General features: G+C 30.1%; 1 protein-coding gene across 1 annotated transcript in view; it reads right to left on the bottom strand.

Moving 5' to 3' along the window:
* The window catches only part of LOC123294174, a 185,840-nt gene that overhangs the window by 913 nt on the left and 159,093 nt on the right, over window positions 1-25,834 (bottom strand). The window contains exons 6-7 of the mRNA XM_044875283.1: window positions 19,291-19,382; window positions 406-610 (exon numbers count right to left, since the gene is read on the bottom strand). Of these exons, the coding sequence (XP_044731218.1) occupies window positions 406-610; window positions 19,291-19,382 (297 nt within the window). The remainder of the gene's footprint in view (window positions 1-405; window positions 611-19,290; window positions 19,383-25,834) is intronic.

Genomic DNA, 25,834 nt, shown 5'->3' with positions numbered 1-25,834 from the left:
CATCTTAATTTAATGCAATTTTAGGGTCACTTTTGAACAGAGAGATTGTGTTTCTTATCTCTACATTCTATATTGCCAACACAAGTCGATTAATTTCGTCGGTATAAAAATCGGGTGTCCAGGATTCGATGAAGTCGAAGAAGGTCGTTTAGGTATTAAGCCTTTACAAGTTAAGGCAACTAAGGAGGAAACAGCGGTTTACGTTTAAAAAATTGTTGCTTGAACGTTTTCATTTTTTTCTGGTAATTCCTTTTGTTTCTTTTGTAGGTATAAAAGGATAGAAAAAGAAATAGGAATGTCAAAAAAAAGCCATTTCTGCTTAGACTTATGTTCAGAAAACATTATGTTTTTTATGGTAGAAATAAAATAGTCTTTATGTAATAAAAATGTATTTCAAAACTTTACCATCGGTTGTTACAGCTCTCGATCGAACCAAGTCAGCTTTGTTTGCAACAAGTATAACCGCTTTTGATGCAACCAAACCACTTGTCCATAATGTAGCCAATGCACGTTCGGCAACTTCTAGACTTCCACGATCGGCACAACTATACACAACACAGTATGCTTGTGGTTCTTCACCAGCACTGTATGTTCCCGTCACATTGTCTGGCTGCAAATTAAATAAAAAATAATATATTAATCATTTATTGTATTGAACCGACTATTTTTTTAGAAATCTATGAAAACAGATCATCCATTTACCATTTTACCATAAATCAATGTTAAATATGCCTACTTTTGAAGTTATTTATTTATTTAAATAATCAGGCAACACCCCCCCCCCCTCCCACGGCTAAAGTTTCAGAAATTATTTAGACTTAGTCCAACTTCATACATCCTCAACCTTTATTTTGAAGTGTTTGTACTCTTTTTAACAATTTATTCTTAAAAAAAAAAACCGGAAAATACACTACGGGAGTTATTTTTGGATTTAAATCCCGCTATATGAGATAGGCATGAGTAAAATTCGTAATATATGATTGTGAGACAAGTTCTACTACATTAAAATGTAAATTTTTATCATGAATAATAAATAAACGATAAATGACCTTATTTTTAACCAACAAATTTCCTGCAACAGTGATTTTTGTTGCGATAACGTGTACTATAGTGAATAGCTTTCTGGTTCAAATAAATTTTAAAATATAGGTTTATTCACTTGATAATATTGCATTCTATAATCTAGCTAAAGTAAAAAAAAAATGTGTTATCAAATTTTATGTTTTAGAAAAAAATTATCGTAATGTATTTGAAAAATACAAAAAAAATTATTACATATTCAATGTGTTTTTTAACGTCATGATCTATTTTTAAATATTATATAGAAATAAACTTATTAATATTCATATTTTGCTAAAAAAAAAATTTTAATAAAAATAACTATTGTTAGAAAATATATATAGAGATTTAAAAAGGATTAGGGAGTATTAGGGAGTATGGTCGGTGAGGTAGAACTATAATGACTATAGTTATTATAGTAACTACTATTATAGTAACTACTATTATAGTAACTAACTATATTAACTATAGTTAGAGAATATATAGAGATTTAAAAAGTATTAGATTTGGAGACACCGATCCAAAATTTCCTACCATTTGTTACGGTAGGGTTTATAAACTTTTAAATAGATCGAATTACGTAATTATTGAAAAGAAAATAACTAAAAGATTTTTTTTCCAGGCGTACTTTTTGCTACAGACTATATATTTTATTTACAAAAATCATGACATACTTTCTCAAGATTTCGAACAGCCATTCACCATACAGTGGCAAATATTCCACCTTTAACCGGAAATGGCGGGTAAGATTATGTATACATTTTTTTTTTGGTTCCAGGGAATAAATTCTTTGAAATTTTTCTGTCTGATGAATTGTTCGCTATTATTATGCTTCCCAAGTTTTTCCAACTGTGTACATAGAAAGTTCAGTATTCGGTTCTACTTGACTCATACTAACACATTCGAGTATTTGATAAAATATTTTACTAAGATATTATTATATTAAGGTAAATCCGTAAAAACACGCTGGAGGAACAATTTAAAATGAGTGAAACGCCATTTTTTTTATGCGAATATTATGGGCAAGTTATATACTCGTTTTAGAAATACTGTTAAAGAATTTGAAAGGGCAGCATGAGTAATGGGTTTCCTGCAGAAAAACTACAAAACAATACTTTCCACAAGGTAAGAAATTTTTCGTGGATATCACTATGACAGTATCGGTGTGAACGCCATACTGATTTAACCATTGAGAGAATAGTAACATTAGCAATAGTTATTGCGGTCGAGTCAATACAGTATAAGCGTTAGGCCCATACTGGTTAGCGATACTCACAATACTTCTGATGAATAGTCCTATTCAATACTGTAATAATAGACATCTGCATTCCATTTGAGGGTGCCCCAGATGCTCTAGAGGTGGCTCGGCAGCAAAAGCTCGATAAATATAACCAACTTGCTGCTGAGTTATCCTCGAAAGGCTATAGGGTCTCTTTGGATGCTTTTGTCGTTGGTTCGCTCGGGTCCTGGCTAGCACAGAACTACAGGGTTGCGAAGTCTTTGGGAATATCCCCAAAATATACGCAGACCATGGCACGGTTGATGGCGTCAGACACGATCCGCTGGTCACGTGACATTTATACCGAACATCTAACCGGACAGAGACAGTACCATGATCAGCCTCTGTGAACCTGCACACAGGTATGGATGGCCCGAACACCTGAGCCATCCCTCCCCACCAACAACTGTGATAAAGTGCTTGTGATATGTGTGTGCTGTGCTATTCTTTTTAAAATTGTTTGACTGTGATATGTGACACTATTTTATCCTTCTGTTTTTAAACTCTTTTAAATTATTTATTGTGTTTTTAATTTTTTTAAATGTGTAGTCTAATTTTATCTATCTGTTTTTTAACCATTTTAACTCTTTTTTATTGTTTATATATTTTATTACTACACGTTGTTGCGATTATTTAAGTTTTTATACTGTATATTTTATTATTTGTATCTTTTCAAGATTATTAAAATATTACTTATGCTAACATAGATACTATAGTATCTGTTTCTATACCAGCATTGTAGTAAACGCTATACATTCATTACCGTGTAGATACATGAAGATTATATAGTACCCACACAAACAGAAAAAACATCGTTCAGTATTCTTGACCCCAACTTCTCAGCATTTCAATAGTTTAAATATGTAAGTGCTATTAAAATAAACCATTAATGATGGTTTTGGAGAACTAGTTGTGTAAGGGTCTGTACTTTAGCCAGTAGTGAAATAAATAAGTGAAACCAAGGTGCTGACTGCTGCTTATGAATGTCTCCAAACTGTAGGGATTGAAAGATACTCCGAATAATATTTGATCCCTGGACAAAGAGAAACAAAATTCTTGACATTTCGTTAGGCGAGAAAGGATTAGGTGATTAGGATATGTGGAATTGATACCACCTTATCGATACCCATATAGCTTATTTTAAGGAACATGTGGTAGGAAATACTTCAGATTCAGAAGGGAATATCGAAAACATTGGTAAACGATGTGATGGAAGATCTTATCTTCTTTTTCCTTTTATTTATGTTATCTTATACAAACAGCAAAAATGTCGAACTTTTTCTATATTCTTAAAGAAAAGGGGTAAAATACATTAATATAAAGTTTCTGGACTGACATTTTTTGAAGGCTCATAAAATTTTTCAGAAATCAAAACGTTATTCTTGCTATAAAGTGGGTACATTAAAGAATCTCAAACCTCATTATTTTCTCATTACTCCAATAATAACAAATATTGATAAATATAAATAATAAACTTTTGTTTGAGGAGGTAGCTTTTTAATATTTATTGAATGTTATAAAAATATAAATGTAATTGTATTTAAATTTAAATTCTATTATAAGCAGTGTATTATTTTTTTTTCTATGTAACAATACATAATAAGTTCATTTCACACGTGCATAATGTACACGCAATATAGTTTTTTTTGAATAAATTATGTAAAAATAAAAACCTGAATATGATTCGTTTAAGAATTCTGTAGTATTAATATTATAGTTGAGACTTGTTGAAATTTTAAAAGCTCACTAATTCAAATTTATAAACCAGGGTCGCCAGTATAATAATAATAATAATAATAATATTTATTGATTCTTTTTTTTACAAATCGATACATTTGTTTAGAACATGTCAATTAAAAGTATACATATTTCAGTTACAAAAATAAAATAAAATAAAATATAATTATAAAACAGAAAAAGTAGATTTTAAGATTTTCAAAAATAGTAAAATAAAACAATTTAATATGTCGCAATCTTTAACCTCAACATAAGGACGAAAGAAAAAAAAAAAAAAAAAATCACTGTCTGTGAATATGGTACAATAAAACTCCCTGGAGCATTGGCACAAGAGGCACCTGTTTATATTCAAAAATTTAATAAATATATAAATAAATAAATAATAAAAATAAATAAATATAAATAAAATAGATAAAATCATAACGATAGTCAAATAGTAAAATTTTATTAAGTTAAACGTTAAAAACAATAAAAAATAAAATAGGTAAATAAATAAATAAATTCTTATCTCTAACAGGTGTAAAAGGCCTGTTAAACACGTGTCAAATATTAAAAAGTTTTAAAATACTTATCTCCAACAGATGTAAAAGGTCTGTCAAAGACGTGTCAAATATTAAAATATTAAAATACTTATCTCTAACAGATGTAAAAGGTCTGTCAAAGACGTGTCAAGAATTAAACAGTTAAAATACTTATCTCTAACAGGTGTAAAAGGCCTGTCAAAGATGCGTCAATTGTTAAAATGTTAAAATTCGTGTCTTGAACACAACAAAATGCCTGTTCAAGATGTGTCAAAATAAAAATTAAAAAAAACAAAAAAAAAACCATTGGTCAAGTTCCAAAAACAATTAGGAAAATAGTCATTAAAATTACGTACAGATTTAGTGAGAGCTAGGTACGATCGATTCAATAAAAAAAAAGCAGAGTTAAAAAAAAAAAAAAATAAAAATAAGAAAATAAATAAAACATCCGCATATAGAAAATTTAAATCATTTCATCTATCGAATAGAATGCATTCTGAATTAAATAGTGTTTGAGTGCTGTAGAAAATTTTTTACCATGTTTTTGTATGTCATTTTTTATTATGTTCATTATTTGAAAATTTATTATATAATTGAATTGTTTTGTATCTACTTCCATTTTTAAAATTATTCAGTTTGATTTTGGGCAAAGTGTAGGCATTTCTACACCTTATCATATAGCCAGTACTCTTATATTTATTTTGTTCAAAATATTCGGGATTACGCAGTAAAAATTTAATACTTTCAAGCACATACAAACAGGGAAAAGTTAATATTTTATGTTTAACAAATGCATTCTTACAAGTTTCTCTACTTTTTAAATTGCATTTACATAGTATAGTTTACAAAATCAAGGCTTCTATTTAATCTTTATCTTCCATTTGAAATCGAACATTTTCCTCAACCTGATTTACCATTCTGTTACTATTCTTTCTTCTAGTCACTGTTTATACGTCATAACATATCATAGATATATAAGATATAGATCTTATGTATTGAAATTGGTCTGAATTTGAGATATATGGATATATACTAGCGCCACCAAATGAGTGGCTAGAACTAAAAAAAATATAGAGATCTCTATATAACGATTATTAGGTTGGATTGAAAATCAACATAAGAAAAACTAAAGAAATGAGAATAAATTCAAGGCGAACATTAAGTATAATGCTTAACAATGAAGAAATTGAATAAGTAGAACAGTTTCAATATTTAGGCGGCATTGTTAACAAACAAGAGGGATCCGATGAAGATGTAGCTCAAAGAATTAAAAAAGCAAAAGGAGCCTTCACACAACTAAGAAACATCTGGATATGTAAGGACCTAAGACTCAAGACCAAACTCAGAATTTTTGAAACAAATGTAAAGTCAGTACTACTCTACGGTTGCCAAACATGGAGAGTTACTAAAACCATCTCTAACAAAATACAGACATTCATTAAAAACTGTCTCAGAAAAATACTAAACATCTTTTGGCCAAATACGATATCCAATGTTAACCTGTGGAAGAAAACAAATCAAACACCCACAGTAGACGTTATCAAGCTTAGAAAGTTTGGCTGGATCGTCCATACGCTAAGAAAACCTTCTGAAGACATCAGCCGCCAGGCACTTGATTGGAATCCACAAGGCATTAGAAAACCAGGAAGACCTAGCATCATCTCGCAAAGAACCGTAAAAAATGAGGCAGAACCGGAAGGCAAAACCTTCAGTGAAGTCAAGAGTCTGGTCAGCAATCGTGTTCGCTGGAGATCGTTTGTTACGGCCCTATGTCCCCCTAGGGATTAAAGGAATTAAGTCAAGTAAGTAAGTCATATGACGATTATAATCGCGCATCCCAGCTACTCATACTGAGGCGCTCTTTTACGCCATATTTTATGCTATATTTTAAAAATAAATAAAATATGGCTTATATACAGCTATATATAGATCAGTGTAAAATATACAGAGTTTTCAATAGGTAAGAGAACATCCCCTGATCTTAGAAATTAAGGAAAAATGACCATGGTTAAAGTTGTTTAGTCAGAAATTGAATTATTGTCATTACATTTGATTTTTGTGGAATCTATCTTGTATCAAGTTTTCTTTTATGTCCTACTTTACCTACTTAGGAAATCAAACAATTTTTTAAGAAAATATTTATCCAAACTAAATTTTAATTCAAATACAACATCCTAAAACTTTACAATAATATTTTTCAGTCTTTATGTATATTTCAAATAATATGCATTATTTAAAAAAAAAAACTAACACAAATGTATTACTCATTTAATATTTGTAACACTTTTCTGTTTTAAGGTAGTTTGACCGTAAAATTATTTTTTTTTTTTGTTAACAATTTGATGTACAATATAGGTGTATTTGGGAAAAAATTGTTTGATCAATCGATTGCGAAGCGAAATATTTATAATTAAAAAGCATAAACAGTATAAAAAAACATATAGTTTTGTGTATATTCTAAAATCATTTTTGGAGTGGTCTCAAAAACTAATTTTATAAATGGATCCCTATTTTTTTTTTGGTAACGCTATAATTTGAGAACGGATGGAACAATTTCGCTAATTTGTTTTTTTTTTTTTTTTTGTGTGTGTGTTAATTATTGTCTAGAAAAGGTTTTTATGAAAGCAAAAATTAAAGAAGTTGAGCGGAACATTAGAAAATTTATGACGAAATATTAAATGCAATAAATGGTGGAAACGCATATAAATAATGCATTATATTACTTTACTATGTACTTATGCATTTATTTGCGCTCCCACCTGCACCATATTTATCTAGAATTATGAACTATTCGAATAGTATTGAGGTAGTGTTTATTGTTATTCATGTATTGTGAATAAATATTTGTTACAGCTATATGCCAGCGTAGAAAGCTTCAGCCAGAACGAAGGCCGTAGGCCTGTCCAAGAGGTTGTAGTAAAATTTGTGTTTAACGGGCGGGCTAAGCAGGAAGTGAGCTTGCGGGTGGTCTTATCAGATTTAACGGGCGGGCTACGCATAGTAATGAATTGGAATTGCAGGTTAATTAAGATTAATAATCGCTGATCAATAGTTACAATTAAACGAATTGTAGGTGAAATGAAGTTCACTGGGTAATCTAGTCAGGGCCGGATTAACCCTCAACGGGGCCCTAGGCAACCATCAATTTGGGGGCCCTTTTTTTCACGTCCGTTCCCTTCTTTTTTCGATTAAAAAATACAAACTTTTATCTTTCATAAAAATTTTATTGTCCCAATGTAATAATATCAATAAAATTACTATCTACATTTTAAACATGTCGTTTTCTACATTTGTTTTCGGCAAATTCATCAATTATATCATCAGTATCGATTTTGTTCAATAAATCTGACTCAATGCAAAGTATACCTAACATCTCGAGTCGCTCTTGTCGCGTTGTAGCTCTTTCAGCAGCTTTGATTCTTTTTAATTGCGAGAAGGATCGTTCGGCAGAACAATTTGTGATCATTAATGTTAAAAAAATCCGAAGAGCTATTTCTGTGTTAGGAAATACATCGGCTAATTGATCTTCCATTAGAATCTTATACAAATGACTATGAGTTTTTTGTGCGTCAGTGTATCTGGAGGCGAAAAGCAGCGTATTTAAACTGAAGTGTGTTTGGCGTATAACAGCGTATTTAAACTGTATTGTGTTTGGCGTATAGCAGCGTATTTAAACTGTATTGTGTTTGCTGTATAGCAGCGTATCTAAACTGTATTGAGGTTGTTGTATAGCAGCGTATCTAAACTGTATTACATGCGTTAATTTAGTATGAACACTGATGTGATTTTATTTCATGAATATTGATGAACTTTAATACGAACATTTTTCTATGTATATTAATTCTTAATTAAATTTCTAAATTATCCTGTACGTTGTTTAGTTGTGTCCTATTTGTCCCTGCGCAATCCCAAATATTACAAGTTCTGATTATATTTTTCTTTCACTCTCTAGAATTTTATGTTTGTAAGAAAATTTTAGAAGTCTTTTTCATTTTTCGGGGGCCCCCTAAAATCGGGGGCCCCAGGCAACTGCCTATTCTGCCTACTTGTTAATCCGGCCCTGAATCTAGTATTCAATAAACCAAAGAATTAGGAAAATTTAAAAATAAAATTGTTTTTTTTTATCGATGTGTTGAAAAGATAAATAAAAATAAACGTCAGCATGTTTTATGAATCCGACTATAATGACAAAACTATCTTAAATAAAATTCAAATAAAGAATTTAAATGCATTATGAATAGATTTCATGATTATTTTAATCACTAAATATTCATAAAATTTGTCACGTTAATGAGGCACGAATTTAAAATAGTATTATTTATCTTATTCCCTATGTTCTAGTACATTGTTTTCTTTGAATAAAAAAATGTAAATACTAACCCTCGCTAATAAGAGTTAATTTCCCATTTCTCGTTTCTATATTCTCATTGGTCTATGTAAATATTTTATTACAATGAGTACATTGACCTCAAATATTTCTAAATGAATCATTATCGATTAAAATTTAGAGTGTCGATTAATACTCTACATGGGTCCAATAATTGAAAGTCCTATCATTAAAAATACGGTACTGGAAAGTACTGGAAAATGTAAAATCTTTTTATCTTCTAGGTAAATTAAAGTGGATTATTCCCAATTGGAAACTGGATTAATTAAGTTTTAAGAAAAATCAACATTCAACTTTTGTTTCAGTAAAATTCAATGTTTTTTAACCTTTATTTGATTGGAACCTATATTTTACCTAAGGATGGAAGTGTAAGTTACTTGAGTGAAGCCGCGGGTACAGATGGCTAGTTTGTATAATACGTTAAGATCATAAAGTTTGTTATTATAACTGAAAGAAGCCTGACTCTTCTCCAATTACTTATTTGGAGTTATTCACGAATAGTACCTTAACGTCAATAAAACTCAAATCAGAGAGGGCATAAAAGAATGGCTTACCCAAGTTGGTATGCCGTAGTAAGAGCTTGATGAGTAATTATCCCTTCTTTTGCTAGTTGAATCAGTTCCGGCAACAGTTATGGTTACACTAGGTAGTCTCTATTTTCCAAGATACTTATTTCTCAATCCCCTGTACTGGCCATTACATAGATTTTGTTCAAAATAACATCACGTGTCGACTTTTTTTCCTTCGAGGGAGTTGTCTATTGCTTAAGGAGGCTCTTCACCAAGCCTCTGATAAGATCTGACTTTCACAAAACGTTCTTCCACTCAGATGTCATAAAGTGTGTACCTTGGATATCTAATACTGCTTGAATAACAGCTTTGTGCGGATTCTGGAGATATTAATCTACCTTATAGGTCGACACTTCAACCAGGAACTTTAACCAGGAATCGGTTTACATTATCGACATAGTAATATGGGTATCCTTGGTATTGCCCATCATTTCAGATTGTACTCGAAACAATAAACCGGCTTCGATGCAGATTAATAATGATGAACCATAATTTAAACTAAAAACAAGCCATCTTGCGCCAGAACTGTTTTAGATAAAGTTGCCGTTTTTTTAGTGGTTTTTCCAAAAGACAAATTCGAAATGTATGACGGGTATCTAAGAAAATTAACGAAGAGTTGGTATTTCCATGAATTTGTTTTTTTAATCGATATTTTATACGTATGATGCATACTTTATTAATAATAATCTAATTATACCTATCCTAAAAAAACATATTTTGTTAGGCCCATATGAACACAATCCAATATTTCCAACAAAAAAAAAATCAAATATTAGAAATCTCAATGGTGTTATTCAAATATTTTTCCCAATACACAACGCCATGCGTAGGCAGACTTGGTTGGGAATTTTTTTTTATAACATTACACAAACAATCGTAAAAAAATCTATAAACAAAATTTTTCTCGACTGTTAAGTTTATTTATTTTTTGTGTGTGCTATTCATGATAAAATAAAAAAAAATTTCGAACAAAATCTATTGGGTCACATTATATCTGTAGAAAAAAAATCCCTACCCTATTTAATATAAATGTGAAAGTAAGGTTGTTTGTTTGTTTGCTTATTAGACTCTCACGTATAAACTTGAATAGATTTGAATAAAAAGGTACAATAATATAGCTCATACATCAGACTAACACATGAGCTATAATTTATAAAGATATATTAAAAAAGAAAGTTTTTGGTTTTCTTCAATTCATGGCCACCTGTTCTGATACACTCAATGAATCAAGACCGTATAACATTTTAAAAAAACAATAGAAATCTATACATATGTTTTACCTGTGTAAAACAATTTCTACCCCTATTTTGATTGTTATGGAACGGGGATAAGTAAAAATAAGAGAGGTGGGGCTATAACACCTTTACTTTTAAGTCCAGCGAAGCGGGTGGGTATCAAGCTAGTATATTATAAATTGGAAAGTGAGTTTGTTTGTTTGTTACGTTTTCACGAAAAAACTACTCAATGGATTTTAATGAAAATTTACAATAATATAGTTCATACATCAGAATAACACATGAGCTACAATGTATAAAGATATAAAAAAATCGATTAATTAATTTAAAAACAAGTGAAAACAAACAACGTCCTGAGTACGCTGTAAAAATTTCAGCTCGATATCTTTTTTCGTTTTTGAGTTATCGTGTCCACAGACGGACGGACGGGCGGACAACCTGAAATGGACTAATTAGGTGATTTTATGAACACCTATGACAAAATTTTTTTCCTAGCATCATTATTTTTAAGCGTTACAAACTTGGGACTTAACTTAATATACTATGTATATTTCATATATACATGGTATAAAAAATATGGCCATCTGTAATCAATACATCATGCCTTTTTTTACATGTTTAAATAAATTGAAAACTTTATATATACTTTTACCTGTGTAAAACAATCCCTATTTCAAGTGTTATGCAAGAGGGACTAGTGAGAGCAAGGGAGGTGAAGTCTATAACGCTGTGCTCTTTACTTTTAAAATCAGCGAAGCGGGCGGTTATTATACTAGTAACCAAATAATTCTGAGAAGTGTAAGGTGTAAAAAGATTTTCTTTGAATTCTATGATGTTATATTACATGAAATTTGAATAATTTTTTTTTGTGAAATAAAATATTGGAAAACGACATACGTTTTGAATTTGGCTTTGTTTTTATCCAATTTTTTATTGTTGACACTAGTATATTGAACCATATGGAAAATCAAAGTATGAAATCTTCGAAAGGTATTTCTAATCTCACTTTACATAATCCGAAAGATAAGTTATAAATTCGAATGTATATTTTTTATACGAATTGGTTTCCTACATAATCCTAAAAATATGGTATATGTCCGAATATAAATTTATACGAAGACTTTCTACTAAGCAATTTGTACGTGTTTTTGATCAAAATATTTATATTTTACTAATATCATACCGAAAAATTTCACAAATTGTGTTCCAAACATTAAAAATATATTTTTTCGTTAAATAAAAGATGAACAAAATGTCGAATTTGGAAAAATTTAAATAGATTTGTATAGCTTTGTGGAAAATAACCAAATTTCGTTTTAATTTTTTAATCGAGTTACTATGAAAGCAAAATAGATCGTTTGACTTTAAACCGAATGCTGAAAATACCTGCTGAAATTTAAAGTGTTGTCATCATATTGCTATTTTGAAAAGGTAAGGTTCTCCAAAAATACAACGGAAAAGAGCAATTTGCTATAACTTTCAACCCCCGGCTTAAAAGGGGGATGTTATTAGCTTAACGTAATTTTATTCTCATTTTTTTGTTTGAAAGGTAATTTGAACGAGAGTGTTCTTAGCTATGTTTCAACAAAATCTGCTCAACTGTTTGAAGATCATCACCACTTCTCTAGATGTTATCGGGTACGGAACCCTTGACTCGAACTTGAAACAAGCTCAAGATTGTTTTTGATCAAATTGTCTTTGAAACAAATGAAAAATGAAATTCGTTCCTTTAGTTTAGGAGCTACGATGCCACGAAATAAGGTCTGATCGATTGGTGTTCAAAAAAATCGACTCAGCCTACTTGAAGATCATCGCCTCTTTTCTAGTGGTTTTGGGTGCGAAATTCTAAACTCACACTTAACGCAGAGCTAAGAATGCTCTCGATCAAATTATCATTCAAACTTTTTTAGTCAGGATTCACTGTTTTAGTATATAGAGATTGCGTGAGTGTTTCACACTTCAAATTTAACGATATTAAATCATGATACTATTTTTTTACAATATTGAAAACATATAATATAAGGTATTGTATAGAATAAATTCGAAAAAAGCTGACTATTGGTTTAAAGTGAACGTTAGTATCGAAACTATTCTGCGATAAATATGGAAATTGGTATACAGGATATTTCAAAACAAATAGTTATCACAGAATAGTGATGACTATATTAGTACCAAAATTTTAGTTTCTTTTTGGTAAAATCACTGACTTTGCTGGTTAATTTCTCCTAAACCGTACAGAGAATCGATATAAAGTTTTCACAAAAGACGTAAAAAAGGATCAATTAATCAATAAATACAATTTCAAATTTTCGGTATAATTTTAAATTTACGATATCCATATATCTTAAAGTTGAAATGAAAAAGATGAACAATAAAAAAACTTTTGGAGTCGATGTCAGCCAAGGAAACATCTGTGACAGAACAGTTTGCTAAATTAACTTGGCTGACACCGACTCCAAAAATAAAAATAATTGTAACTACATTATATTTTTGTTATTTTTTACTTTTTAGTACGTATTTATTTGTTTTCGAATTGTTTGTTTTTTGAAGTCGTTTTTTTTTTTTTGTTAAAAGTTTTTTTATTTCATGATTTTTAGTGAAGTACACTAACTAATTTATCACTAAAAAAAGAATCATCGAAATCGGTTGGCGTGATACTGAGTTATTCGTCCATTTGTCGCGCACATACGTAATGAAAATTTAAGACTTTTATGGTTTTCTCATGGATGCCATTGTCAGAACTGGACCAAATTGAAATGGGACCACACGAGAAGCACTAGCTTTCAAATAGATAAAGAATCATCAAAATAGGTTCACCCAGTCAAAAGTTCTGAGGTAACAAACATAAAAAAAAAAATACAGACGAACTGAGAACCTGTTTCTTTTTTGTTTGAAGTCGGTTAAAAATTTAAAATATGATTTATCAATTAAGGTAGTACCAGCATGAAATCACTTTTCGACAGATTTGGCCGAATTTTTTTTCTCGGTTTTATAATAGCTTTATTTATGAATTCCTAAAATTTCATAATTTTTGACCGTTTAGATCGCGAGATATTTAAAGACAAAGTTCGCGATTTTGAGGGTCATGTCCCATTTAAAGCATGCAAAATGTCCGGTCTCTCCAACTATTTTTTATGATATTATTATATATTGAAGAAAAAGTAGAAAAAAATGTTTATACAATACAATTCTAAAAAAAAAATTTAGAAATTAATTTTCACTTTCGAGATATTAATTTTGACGTAAATTGATCGAAATTGGGACGTTGGCATAATTATTTCCCATTTTAAACGGTCAAAATTTCTGAAACTTTGGGAATTAATAGTAAGCATTATTAAATTCTTAAATTTAATTTTTCGTTAAATTCTGTCGAAAAAAAATTGTACCATTGCTTTAACATAGAAACTGCAAATACCATGCTGGAACTACGTTAATCTTCCTTTTAAACGATTCTCATGATATATACGGTTGATGAGAAATGTGTCCCTTTTTCTAAAAACACTGACTTTGATACGCTGACTTTGAGAGAATCGATATGAATTTTTCACAAAAGAAATATAAAAGGATGATTAATTGATAAATAATATTTCAAATTTTTTAGATCATTTTCATTTTTTCGGTATCGAAATACCTAAGCCACTCGTATAATTATATAAAGTATATTATAAAGTTAAAATCAACTTCGAGTCTAGATTACTGAAATATCTTGAGATGTTCTAAAAACCTTGTTTCAACCGAAATAACGTCTCGTCATACAAAGCAATATCTTTAGAGAAGTATAATTTTTGATAAATGTGTACTTATATCAAAATAAATTTTTCTTTTTCTCAATGGTTTTTTATTGTATTTTGATTTTCTTCAGATTTACATATTTTATTTCTCTATGTATGTATAAATAATATAATATATATAAAACTGAAAGTTTGTTATATCCCGTCAAGTGACTTCCACGATTTTAGAAATCTTTATTTTAGTCTTTATTTTCTAACATGGAACAACCACTCAAACATTTTTTTCAAGATGTGAATATGTTCAACTATCCTCATGTATATGAAATTTTCTGCATATAGTTTTTCTATTCACGGAAAATTAACGAGAATATCTACTAAAATGGTTTCTGATTTGCTATTCCATTTTTTCTAGTTATTAGAATTCTTAATTCAAATGATCAGCATATCGATCAGTGATAGAAAAAAAAAACTTTTAATAAAAAGAAAACCGACTTCAAAAGAAACTTTTCCAAAACAAATTAATATGCACTAAAAAGTATAAAATAACGATAATATAATGTAGTTAAAATTATTGTTATTTTTGGAGTCGGTGTCAGCCAAGGAAACAACTCTGACAGAACAGTTTTCTACATTAGCTTGGCTAACACCGATTCCAAAAATAACAATAATTTTACTACATTATATTATCGTTATTTTTTACTTTTTAGTGCATATTAATTTGTTTTGGAAAAGTTTCTCTTTTGAAGTCGGTTTTCTTTTTGTTAAAAGTTTTTATTTTATTTTGTGATTTTTAGTGAATGTGAAGTAAACTAACTAAATTGTCACTAAAAAAAGAATAATCGAAATCAGTTGGCTTGATATTGAGTTATTCATCCTCTTGTCGCGCATACTTAATGCAAATTTAAGACTTTTATCGTTTTCTCATGGATGCCGTTATCAGAACTAGACCAAAATGAAATGGAACCACACGGGAAGCACCAGCTTTCAAATAGATAAAGAATTATCAAAAGCAGTTCACCCAGTCGAAAGTTCTGAGGTAACAAACATAAAAAAAAAAAAATACAGTCGAATTGATAACCTCCTCCTTTTTTGTTTGAAGTCGGTTAAAAATGGTAAATTTTTATAATATTAAAATAGAATAAACAAAAGCTAGGGGTAGATACAGAACAGACGTGGATCTACAGTTAAATATGGTGCTTCGAAGAAACTTTTGAACATTATATTCGTAGTCGGCGACTCCAAAAGCCCCTCAAACCAAAAAATCGGCGGATAAAAAAAGAATTCCGTGAATTGTATAGAATCAAAATAGGTCACAAATTTTTATAATTTACTTTCTGTATCGAATGCAACAAGCAAAACTCGCTCTGTCTTGTCTTGAAAAATCGATCTCAAATGTAATATCGTCTCGCCGAATTAACAATATTTGTATATAGTTAATTTCAATAATGGTTTTTGTCATTTTTAAGTCAAAGGTTAATAATAATAATAATAATAATGGGGTTTAACCTCCGTTTCTCTGACATATCGCCTATAACAGAGGCCACCCACATCATTATTTGTTAATCTTTATTTATTTAATTACAAACATATTGACAGTTACATTTTGATGTGGGTGGAGTCGGTTACTTCGTTCTTATCCAAGCGACGACAATGTGATCAATTCTGCACTCCCATTAATTATAAATTATTCACACTGCCGCTGAATGGATTCGAACCCGCAACCTAAGTCTAAATGGACAAACAAAGACAAACGCCTTAGACCGCTCGGCCATTTAAGTCAAAGGTTAAAAAAATATACATATATATTTGGTTTTAGGATGGGGGTCAAATTTTTACGCTTCTATTCTTTAAAATTGATTCTCATCTCTACCATTTCATTTCTACCATCTAAAATCTTGTAATATTAAATTACGAAAAGAAAAACTATGATTTAATAAGAGCTTATGATGTGTTTAAATTTTTTGCTCACTTTCATACATGTGCCATCCCTAATATCTAGAATAATCTAGAAATCATTACTCAGAAAAACATATTCGATAAGGATCATTGAGGTTGATAACCTCCATCTAAAGTTGCAAAAAAAAAAAAAAAATTTAGATTTTCCTTCCATCATATCATAAATAAAAAGTTATTAATTAAAAATATGTAATTTATTCTTATCAGTAAATTGAAATGATAAAATAAATACTGGGTCAAACTAAAAAAGTATTTTTGATATAATTATTTATTGTAAATAATTTGTTTAAATACTGATAATTTAAAAATTATTTCCTATTAATAGTATCTGATAATAATGAGATAATAATGATGATCTTGTTTTAAACTCCTGACTAGAGTTTGTATTATTCAACCCCCGACTGTATACCTATGTGTCTGTCTGTAGCACCGAAGCTTTTAAACGGATAAACCGATTTTGACTTTTTGTTTATTTGGTAGGTAATTTGATCGAGAGTATCTCAGTTCTGATTCATAACTGAGATATTCTCGAATGTCATTTTCGAGCTAAGAGTTACGTTCCAAATAACAACTAGAAAAGTTTTCTTAAAACATAGCTAAGAACACTTTTGATAAAATTATCTTTCAAACAAATAAAAATTCAAAATCTTTTCATCCTTTAAGAAGCTACGATGTCATAAACGGGTCGATCAGACCTGATTTTCCAAAAAAAAAGTGAATGAAATTAGCTAATTTTTGAATATAGCACTGATCATTTTGCGCACAATCAATGTTTTCTTCTGGTTCTATTCCGGTCAACGAGTTTCTTCTCCATACTGTGTTCTAATCAAGTAAAAAATTTGAATACGTAATCTCTGTTCTCAAAGTCAAAAGTTTTTGGAGATATCGCAACATACAAACGTTAGAATTTGACGAAAATGCCTAGGCAGTACAAACAAATTATTTTATATTGCGGTATTTTCGAGCTATATATTCAGGAAGTTTAAAACTTACAGAACTTACACTTTAAAACAAAAGCGATTAAAACATTAAGAGGTTTTAAAACGAAACAGATAAATGATTTGTAAATTTTCAATTATGATACCATTCAACATGGGAGTAAAAAAATATACATTTTTCTTATGTTAAATTTAATTTAGTTTATGTTTTGATTAAATTGTTGGAAAAGTTTGTAATGCCTTTTGAATTTGAAATATTACTTACTTTTTAAAATTATTTTACTTTATACAGAAAGAAGATATACTTGTTATGCGTACCTACTATTTATAAAAAGATAAATTCTAGCATCAATTCTTGGAACATACCTACATAAAAGTTATTTTTTTAATATTTAAAATCTGGAATTTCTAAGTTCAAGCAAATACATTTTTTCATGAAAAAAAACAATGAAGCTAATTTTTTGTTAAATGCCGTCGTGAATAAGTTAAATTGGCATTTTGGAGTTAGAAATGTAGTTCGTTCACCATGTCTACACCGACAAAAAGACCATATTCAAAATCGGTTCACATTAACACCCAAACTTATAATACCACCCATTTTGTGTCGGGGGATTAAACCGATTTTGATCAAATATGTCTAAGAGATTAATCAAAAAAATTTTGATTTTTGGTTTTTAATGGGGTAAATCTAACGGATTTTGATATCAATAAGAAAAATTTTGGGTCAAGGTTAATTTTTAAAAAAAAGGCTTCTTTCCTTGTAAAAACAGACAAAAGACCTTCTGCACGCCATTTTGGGACAATTTATCTTTAGATTGTTTTCTTTGGTGACGTTTTCTTCAGTATCTCTGCTTCTATTGATCGGATTGAGTCGAATAAAAAAAATAATTGTTTGTTATAAATTTTGCATTGACTGTGCCTGCTATTGAACCCTAAATTTAGCAAAGAACTTCAAAATCTTAAGAAAACCGCAGTCACCTCATATTTTCTTAGGTATAACTTTCTCTGATAACTTACTGAAAAATGAAGGAATTGATTTGAAAATTCTGGCAAAAGATGCAACCCATAATCATAAGAAAGTGTGGTAAATTTTAGCCCGATACATTACCTCAATTTTGAGAAGAACGCACAGGTCAGTATGATCAATTCGTTAGTGGCATCGAAGCTACTAAACGAATAACCGATTTTGATTTCTGGTTTTTTGTTTGAAAGGCAATTTGATAAGGAGTGTTCTTAACTGTGTTTCAAGAAAAATTATTCATCCTTTAGAAGACCTCACCTCCTCCTAGTGAGCGAAAAATTTGCATTATTTTGAAAAAGTTGGAGAAAATTGTAATCATTGGAGATAACTTGTTCTTTTTGTATAGTTTTGTTAATAGTCGCGTCTATATCAACAAACCTGCAACGTTGGAGCACCCAAAAGCCAAAATCCGCTAAGCTATAGCCGAATTATTCCTCCAAAACTTGCAAAAATTCATAGAAAATTACCTCGAACGAAAAAACTGCTGTCGAAGGTTCAGAGGCGGCCAAATAGGTGACATCATTTTTCGTATTAAATGAAGTATACTTAATATTCGATTAATAAAACTATAACAGATAATATTACATTTTGTGGGTTTAAAAAAAAGTTAGGAAACTCAACTTGGATCATCCTTTATTTAATATTTTACGCTTACGTACAACTTTTACATAATACGGTTTTGTGTTTTTTAGCTTATATTTTTTCCCATAATTCATATACAACAAAATTATATAAAGTCTCCCACATAATGACGTCAAAATATTTTTACCAATCAAGAAAATATAATGGAAAACAACACCCGGTATTGACATTTCAAAAACATGAATAATATAACAAGTAAATATATTAATACTTACCGACATTTCAGCATGGGGTAAATCGATGAATGTTAATTCAGATTCTTCACCAGCCAACAGGACACTGACTGTTTTTTCACCACTATCATCATCTGTAATATAAACTGCAATCTGTTAACTTCAGTCAACTTTGGTACGAGGTACTTATAATATATTTTTAATGGAAATATAAAACTATTATCGGTTTTAAAAATGATGTTTAACTTTCAAGAATATATTAGGAAAGTCATATTGGATAAAAAGTATGCATTTTAGCTTTAGTATTTAGGGTTCCGTCATCAAAGTAGATAAAAAAAACTTTTATCAAAAAGAAAACCGACTTCAAAAGAAAAACTTTTCAAAAACAAATTAATATGCACTAAAACGTAAAAAAATAACGATAATATAATGCAGTTAAAATTATTATTATTTTTAGGGTCGGTGTCAGCCAAGGAAACAACTCTGACAGAACAGTTTGCTACATTAGCTTGGCTGACACCGACTCCAAAAATAACAATAATTTTAACTACATTATATTATCATTATTTTTTTACTTTTTAGTGCATATTAATTTGTTTTGGAACAAATTTTCTTTTGAAGTCGGTTTTCTTTTTGATAAAAGTTTTTTTTTATTTTGTGATTTTTAGTGAATCTGTACACTAACTACTTTGTCACTAAAAAAGAATCATCGAAATCGGTTGGCGTGATATTGAGTTATTCGTCCTCTTGTCGTGCATACATAATGAAAATTTAAGGCATTTTTGGTTTTCTCATGGATGCCGTTGTCAGAACTCGCCCAAAACGAAATGGGACCACACGGGAAGCATCAGCTTTCAAGTAGATAAAGAATCATCAAAATCGGTTCACCTAGTCAAAAGTTCTGAAGTAACAAACATAAAAAAAAAAAATACAGTCGAATTGAGAACTTCCTTTTTTTGGTTTGAAGTCGGTTAAAAAAGTAAATCTTATAATTTCGCTATGCCGCCCGTGTTAAAAAATTGCAATTTGAAATTCCTCTTCGGTTCCTTCGGTTCGATTCCAATTCGATTTGGATTCCTCTTTAAAATATGAATAACTTCTTAAATAGCATAGCGCTAGATACAAAACTTCAAAAAATTGGAAATATTGTGGTCCTTCTTTTAAATTTTAAGCCAAGCAATATAGAAATCTGAAAAAAGCGTCTAACATAACTTAGAGTAGGAGGGAGGCTTAACTTTTAGGTGCCAATTTTTTAAAGCATATCGCTTAGTCCAGATGTATGCTCCCCTCGGACACCCCTCTAAGTTTTCAGCCACTTAGAACTCTTAGACTTTACATTATTTAAGCCTAGTATAAAATTCGACCTTTATAACAGGCATGACAAATCGTTGTCTAGCGTTGACGGTCTTGCGTTAGTATACAAGGTGGGACATTTTAATCTATGCACCTAAACATCTCGTTTTGTGGCTAACCAATCAGAAAATAACTTGCAGAGTTTGATGGGGAACATCATGTTCTATCTCTAATAGCCAATAAGAGATAGAATAAAACTTTAAATTAGAAAGTTCTCATTTAATCATTAGTCCTCATTTTTTTGAGTGAACTTCTTATGAAAAGATTTTCAATCCCTTGCGTCGAATTACGCAAAAAGTGAAAGATAAATTCTTATTTTATGTATAAATTAGTATAAATTTAATGAGAAAATTACATTCTTTGGCATAATTTCTCATCGCTTCCACCATAGTGTAAGAAAAAAGTTTCAAATCAAATATTTCCACTTGCCAATGCCAAGAGCGCAGTTCGATGATCAATCTCTGTTATACAAGCCCCGAGTTAAACAAAAGGGGTGTAATAAGTTTGACCGCTATGTATGTGTGTCTGTTTGTGGCATCGTAGCGCCTAAACGGATGGACGGATTATTATTTTTTTGGCTTCGTTTGAAAGGTAATTTATTAATTTAACGGAAAGTATAAGCTATGTAAGAGTATAGTGTTACGTATTCGAAAAAAACTAAAAAATTGGCGAAGATCTTCAAAATGCTTTAAGGAAAAAAGTAATTTAATGGAGAGTGTTTTCATATATGTTTCAAGTGCCAGTTTAGGGTTCCGTACCAGAAAAATTTGTCGGGGATTTTTAAAATGTAAATTTCACTTGTTATCAATAGGAGATTAAGAATTACTTAGAAATCGTTCTTGGTAAAGAAGAAAATACGGCGTATACGAATGAGCACTTGAATAACAGATAAATTTATAGGAAAACAGTAAAATAACCTTTTCAAGCTATTTGAATTAAATTTCCTAACTAAACAACGCTTATAGAGGCAAAACTAGGAGAAATATCTTAGATTAAAATTAAAAATGACAAAATTATTAATTCCATGGTATAAGTAATTAACAATATGTTATGAATTAATCAATATATTGTATAAACTAAACTTTAATTTGAGAGAACGAATACAGAGGACAAAAAAAAGACCCTTCAGCATTCTATGTTTGCAGTATATCAACGTAATAAACTCATATTTTGACATTTATGTTGAATGTTTTCTATTGATAACACAAGCATTGAATATTATTGAATTTATACAGAGCTATATAGTATACATATAAACTCATTCATTGAATATACCTAGAGTTATAAAAATACAATAATATTCTAATAAAAATAATATTTACCAAAACCAACCACACTGTGCAAGGTTCGAACGGTTGTTAAACTGTAAATGAACGATCCCACCAAAAACATTATATAAAAAACTAGCCAAAAGTCTCGATGGAGCTGCTTTTTTATCTCTAAAAAGGAATGAAATCTAGACAAAGTCGTGCCAAGTCTAAAGAGCCTTACTGCGATTTCTTTATTATTATAGTTAATGTTGTATGACTTGGTCGTTGAAGGGTACACAAGTGTACAAAACCAGGTGCTCCATGACACCAATGCACCAATCTGAGACCACGTCAACGTCCACGGCCAAGTCACACAACATTGACTATAATAATAAAGAAATCGCAGTTTGCACCAATCTGAGACCACGTAAACGTCCACGGCCAACTCACACAACATTAACTATCATCAGGTACTCCAGATCTTCGATTATCCTAGTTTTTACAGTTTTCCCTTTATGTGGCCTTAAACCCTAGCTCTGTATCAAATTTCTGCTCTCTGAGTTTATAGGAAATACTAGTTCTATTCTGATGATCATGAGTGAGTGAGTGAGTGTCATAAATGCGAAACTTTGCTTTCGCTTAACTTCGGAACTAAATGACCTACAGACTTGAAATTTTGGATTTTAAGTATGTGATTATAGCTTACTGGATGGCGAAAATTTCTGCGTTCTGGTCTTATCCAGAAATTCTCAAATAGGGGCCAGAAAATGCGCCGAAATGGTTCCAGTAAAGGATGGTACGGCAGTGTTTGCTTCGCGCTCGACTTGGCGGAGGCACTGCCAAGATTTAAAAGACCTTTCAAAACATATGTTTTATCTCTCTTATACACGTGTAATTTGCCAAAAGAACTGACTGTTTTGTAAACATACATATATTTACTTCGTCAACCTAAAAGTGAGGTATATTTTCGTTTTTTTTTTCATCACAGTAACTTAAAAAACGCACGTTAAAATGTTGTTTTAAGTTTTAAATTGAAAATTATTGTAGAACAAGAATGATGACTAAATATTACCTCAGGTATTTATTACTTCATGTGAAGAATTCTCACTTCACGAAGAGAAAAAGTTGGTTTTTGAAAATCTTTAGAAGTAGGTATACAAAATGTGAACGTTTAAAATTATAATTAAACAAAGAGGAAGATATAGACTAGTGACGTCATTGCACGTTATTGTCATGGAGATTACATTTAAACTCTTTTTTACATAGAAAAAGACGGAAAACAATCTTTGAATGCTTATTAGACCGTGGGAAAAAAGAGTGTTTCTTTAAATGATTATTACATACTTGAACCATCGTAAGTGGTTTCCTTTTGGTGAGTCTATCAAACTTATCCTTATGACTTTTTTTCGAAAGTGGTGCATTTTTAAATGAACATGATAACGTCATTTTTAAGTTATCTGGAAAAACGCAGAAGGGAATTTGTCGCACACCATGGCCACTTGAGAACATTAATCCCGCGGTTTATATAAGTTCTTGGTTTCTTAATCAATTTTAATTTAACTTAAAATTTTTTATGGTATCAAATCTAATTTTACATTTTCATGGGTAATGTGGCAAATTCGATATCAGTAATCTATCCCAAATTCGATATCAGTAATCTATCCCATCTTTCCCAAGTAGTTTGGTGGATATCATATTTAGCTCCTAATTGTTCATAATATGGTCAAACTTTGTTGAATTACCTTTTATTACCAACCTCTGATCTGACTCTTTATCTATCCTTCTTATAAGTTCTAAGATATTGGAAAATGTTTAAAAAAACGAGAGATAATTATTTGTAAATCATCTTTTTTACGCTCTACGATTTTGATTATATTTCATTTAGATCCCAGAATGATGATCCAATGTACAAAAATTTTTCAACATGTTGGATTTCATCCTAAGATCATATAGACCCATGTTCATGTATAACATTTCCAGAATATTAAAAGAAAATATTTAAAATTTGAAGAACATGAAACCGATTAAAATATTTCCTACAGCACCTGAATGAATCGAAATTTCTAACATAAGTATAAGTTTTATCTATCTATAGTCTGCTTTGAAGTATTATTATATCTATATAAAAGCCACTTTTACAAAAGTTTTTAAAAAAAGAAAAAAACTCATTGATATTTTATGCATTCGGTAAATAATAGTGAATTTCTATGAGCTAACAAATATTTAAATAAATTCGGAATGTGAAAATAATTGGGAATAATATTAGAAAGACTTTATGAAAGTTAAGAAATAAATATGCTGGGAGTCGAAAGAAATTCAATGTACTTATTTTTCAACCTACGTGGTTGAAAGTGGGGGTAAACATGAACGACGGGTAATTACGAACGGTCGAGTTTTGGGGTTTATATCATGAAATTATTTCTAAAATATTCTGATTTTCATTGTTATTTTATTCGAAAACATTTCTCATTTTTAGTTTTTTTTAGCTTCGTGGACAGCCAATATAACCTAACCTAACCTTAAGCGTTCGACATTTCCCCGCTTTCATTCATCTACGTATATTACTATTAAGCAGAGCGTACTCTAAAAGATCTTGAGAATGTCAAATTCTCATCATCTTTCTGACTATTTAGGTTAGGTTAGGTTATATTGGCTGTCCACGAAGGACACACTTAGGCTATAGAGCCCATTGTGATACCATATATGTGTTTTACCACCTTTCCGCTGATAATTTCACTTATCAGCTCCTCAATTTCAGAGGATGAATGCACCTCCTTCATGCATATACCATGCACTAAACCAGCCTATCACAACTATTAATTAAATTAATGTTGTTGCGACGGCGGGAATCGAACCCGCTACCCTTAGCATACCGCGGACGGAATTGGTTACTTCTGACTATTTAAAAGATGACGATTTCTTTTGGAACAATCATCATTTTCTTAGAGAATGTTTAGAAAAAATTGATCACATTTTTTTTATTCAATTTGTATGCTTTAACATAAAGTTCAAGTTTACTGACTCCTACATAAAATTATTGTTAATCATTTACACTGACTTGTACATAAAAATGAAGATTAAAAAATTAATTTCAGAAAATACATTCACGTTTTTATCAAATTAACTGAAACAATTTTCAACTTTATGTTGAAACTAAATGCATATAAATAAACTGGAAGGTTTTTTCTATTTTTCTTTTTTTATTTAAGAGAAAATAATTTAATATGCAACTCATGGTGTAATATGAAGGTTGTGTTTTTTAAGGTATAAACTTTAAATTGAAATCATAAAACTAATAAAATCTACCATGAATTGGTTTCTTTGGAAAGATAATTTTACACCATTTATATTGCAATATGATTTTGAGCCTATTAGCACCTTGGTTGGCTCGCATGACGCGTAATCGGAAAGACATATTTTCGAACATTTGGAGTAGTTAGGAATATACTCCGGTAATATCATGGGAAATTTTCGTTTCGATTGGTTTTATGTGCGTAGTTTATCGCTGAAATTTGGCGAATTCACATATTCCAGTAGAAAAGAATCAATAGGTGTGAATTCATTCAAATTTTTGCACTTTGAAATGCTAAAAATTTGTCTACTATTTGAAAACAATTGCACATAGTCATTCTCTCGTCTTTGTATTTATATAGCTGTTGGTAGATATTTGTCGAAAAATTAAGGAGTGATTCAAGGTATACTTAGGTTCAATAAAAAAGGCGAAACTATATAGAGTGTCTTTTTTAAGCTGACTCACTCTACTTCATACCTAATAATCGATAGATGTACACTTTAAATTAGAAAGTTGTTATTAATTAAAAAAGTAACATTTTTTATTCGAAACATTTTTTCGCAAACCGTACAGTTTAGACAAAAACGGACAGAAAAGTTTAACCCAAAATTGCTTTTTCTTATCAAAATTGTTATTTCGTATAATTGTTTCTGCGAAATATAGTGATTCTTCGAAAAAAATTTCCAATAAA

The sequence above is a fragment of the Chrysoperla carnea genome, chromosome 1 (assembly GCF_905475395.1).
Source record: "Chrysoperla carnea chromosome 1, inChrCarn1.1, whole genome shotgun sequence".
NCBI lineage: Eukaryota > Metazoa > Arthropoda > Insecta > Neuroptera > Chrysopidae > Chrysoperla > Chrysoperla carnea.
The sequence above is the reverse complement of the archived record's forward strand: the minus strand, read 5'-3'. Positions and strand labels throughout refer to the sequence as shown.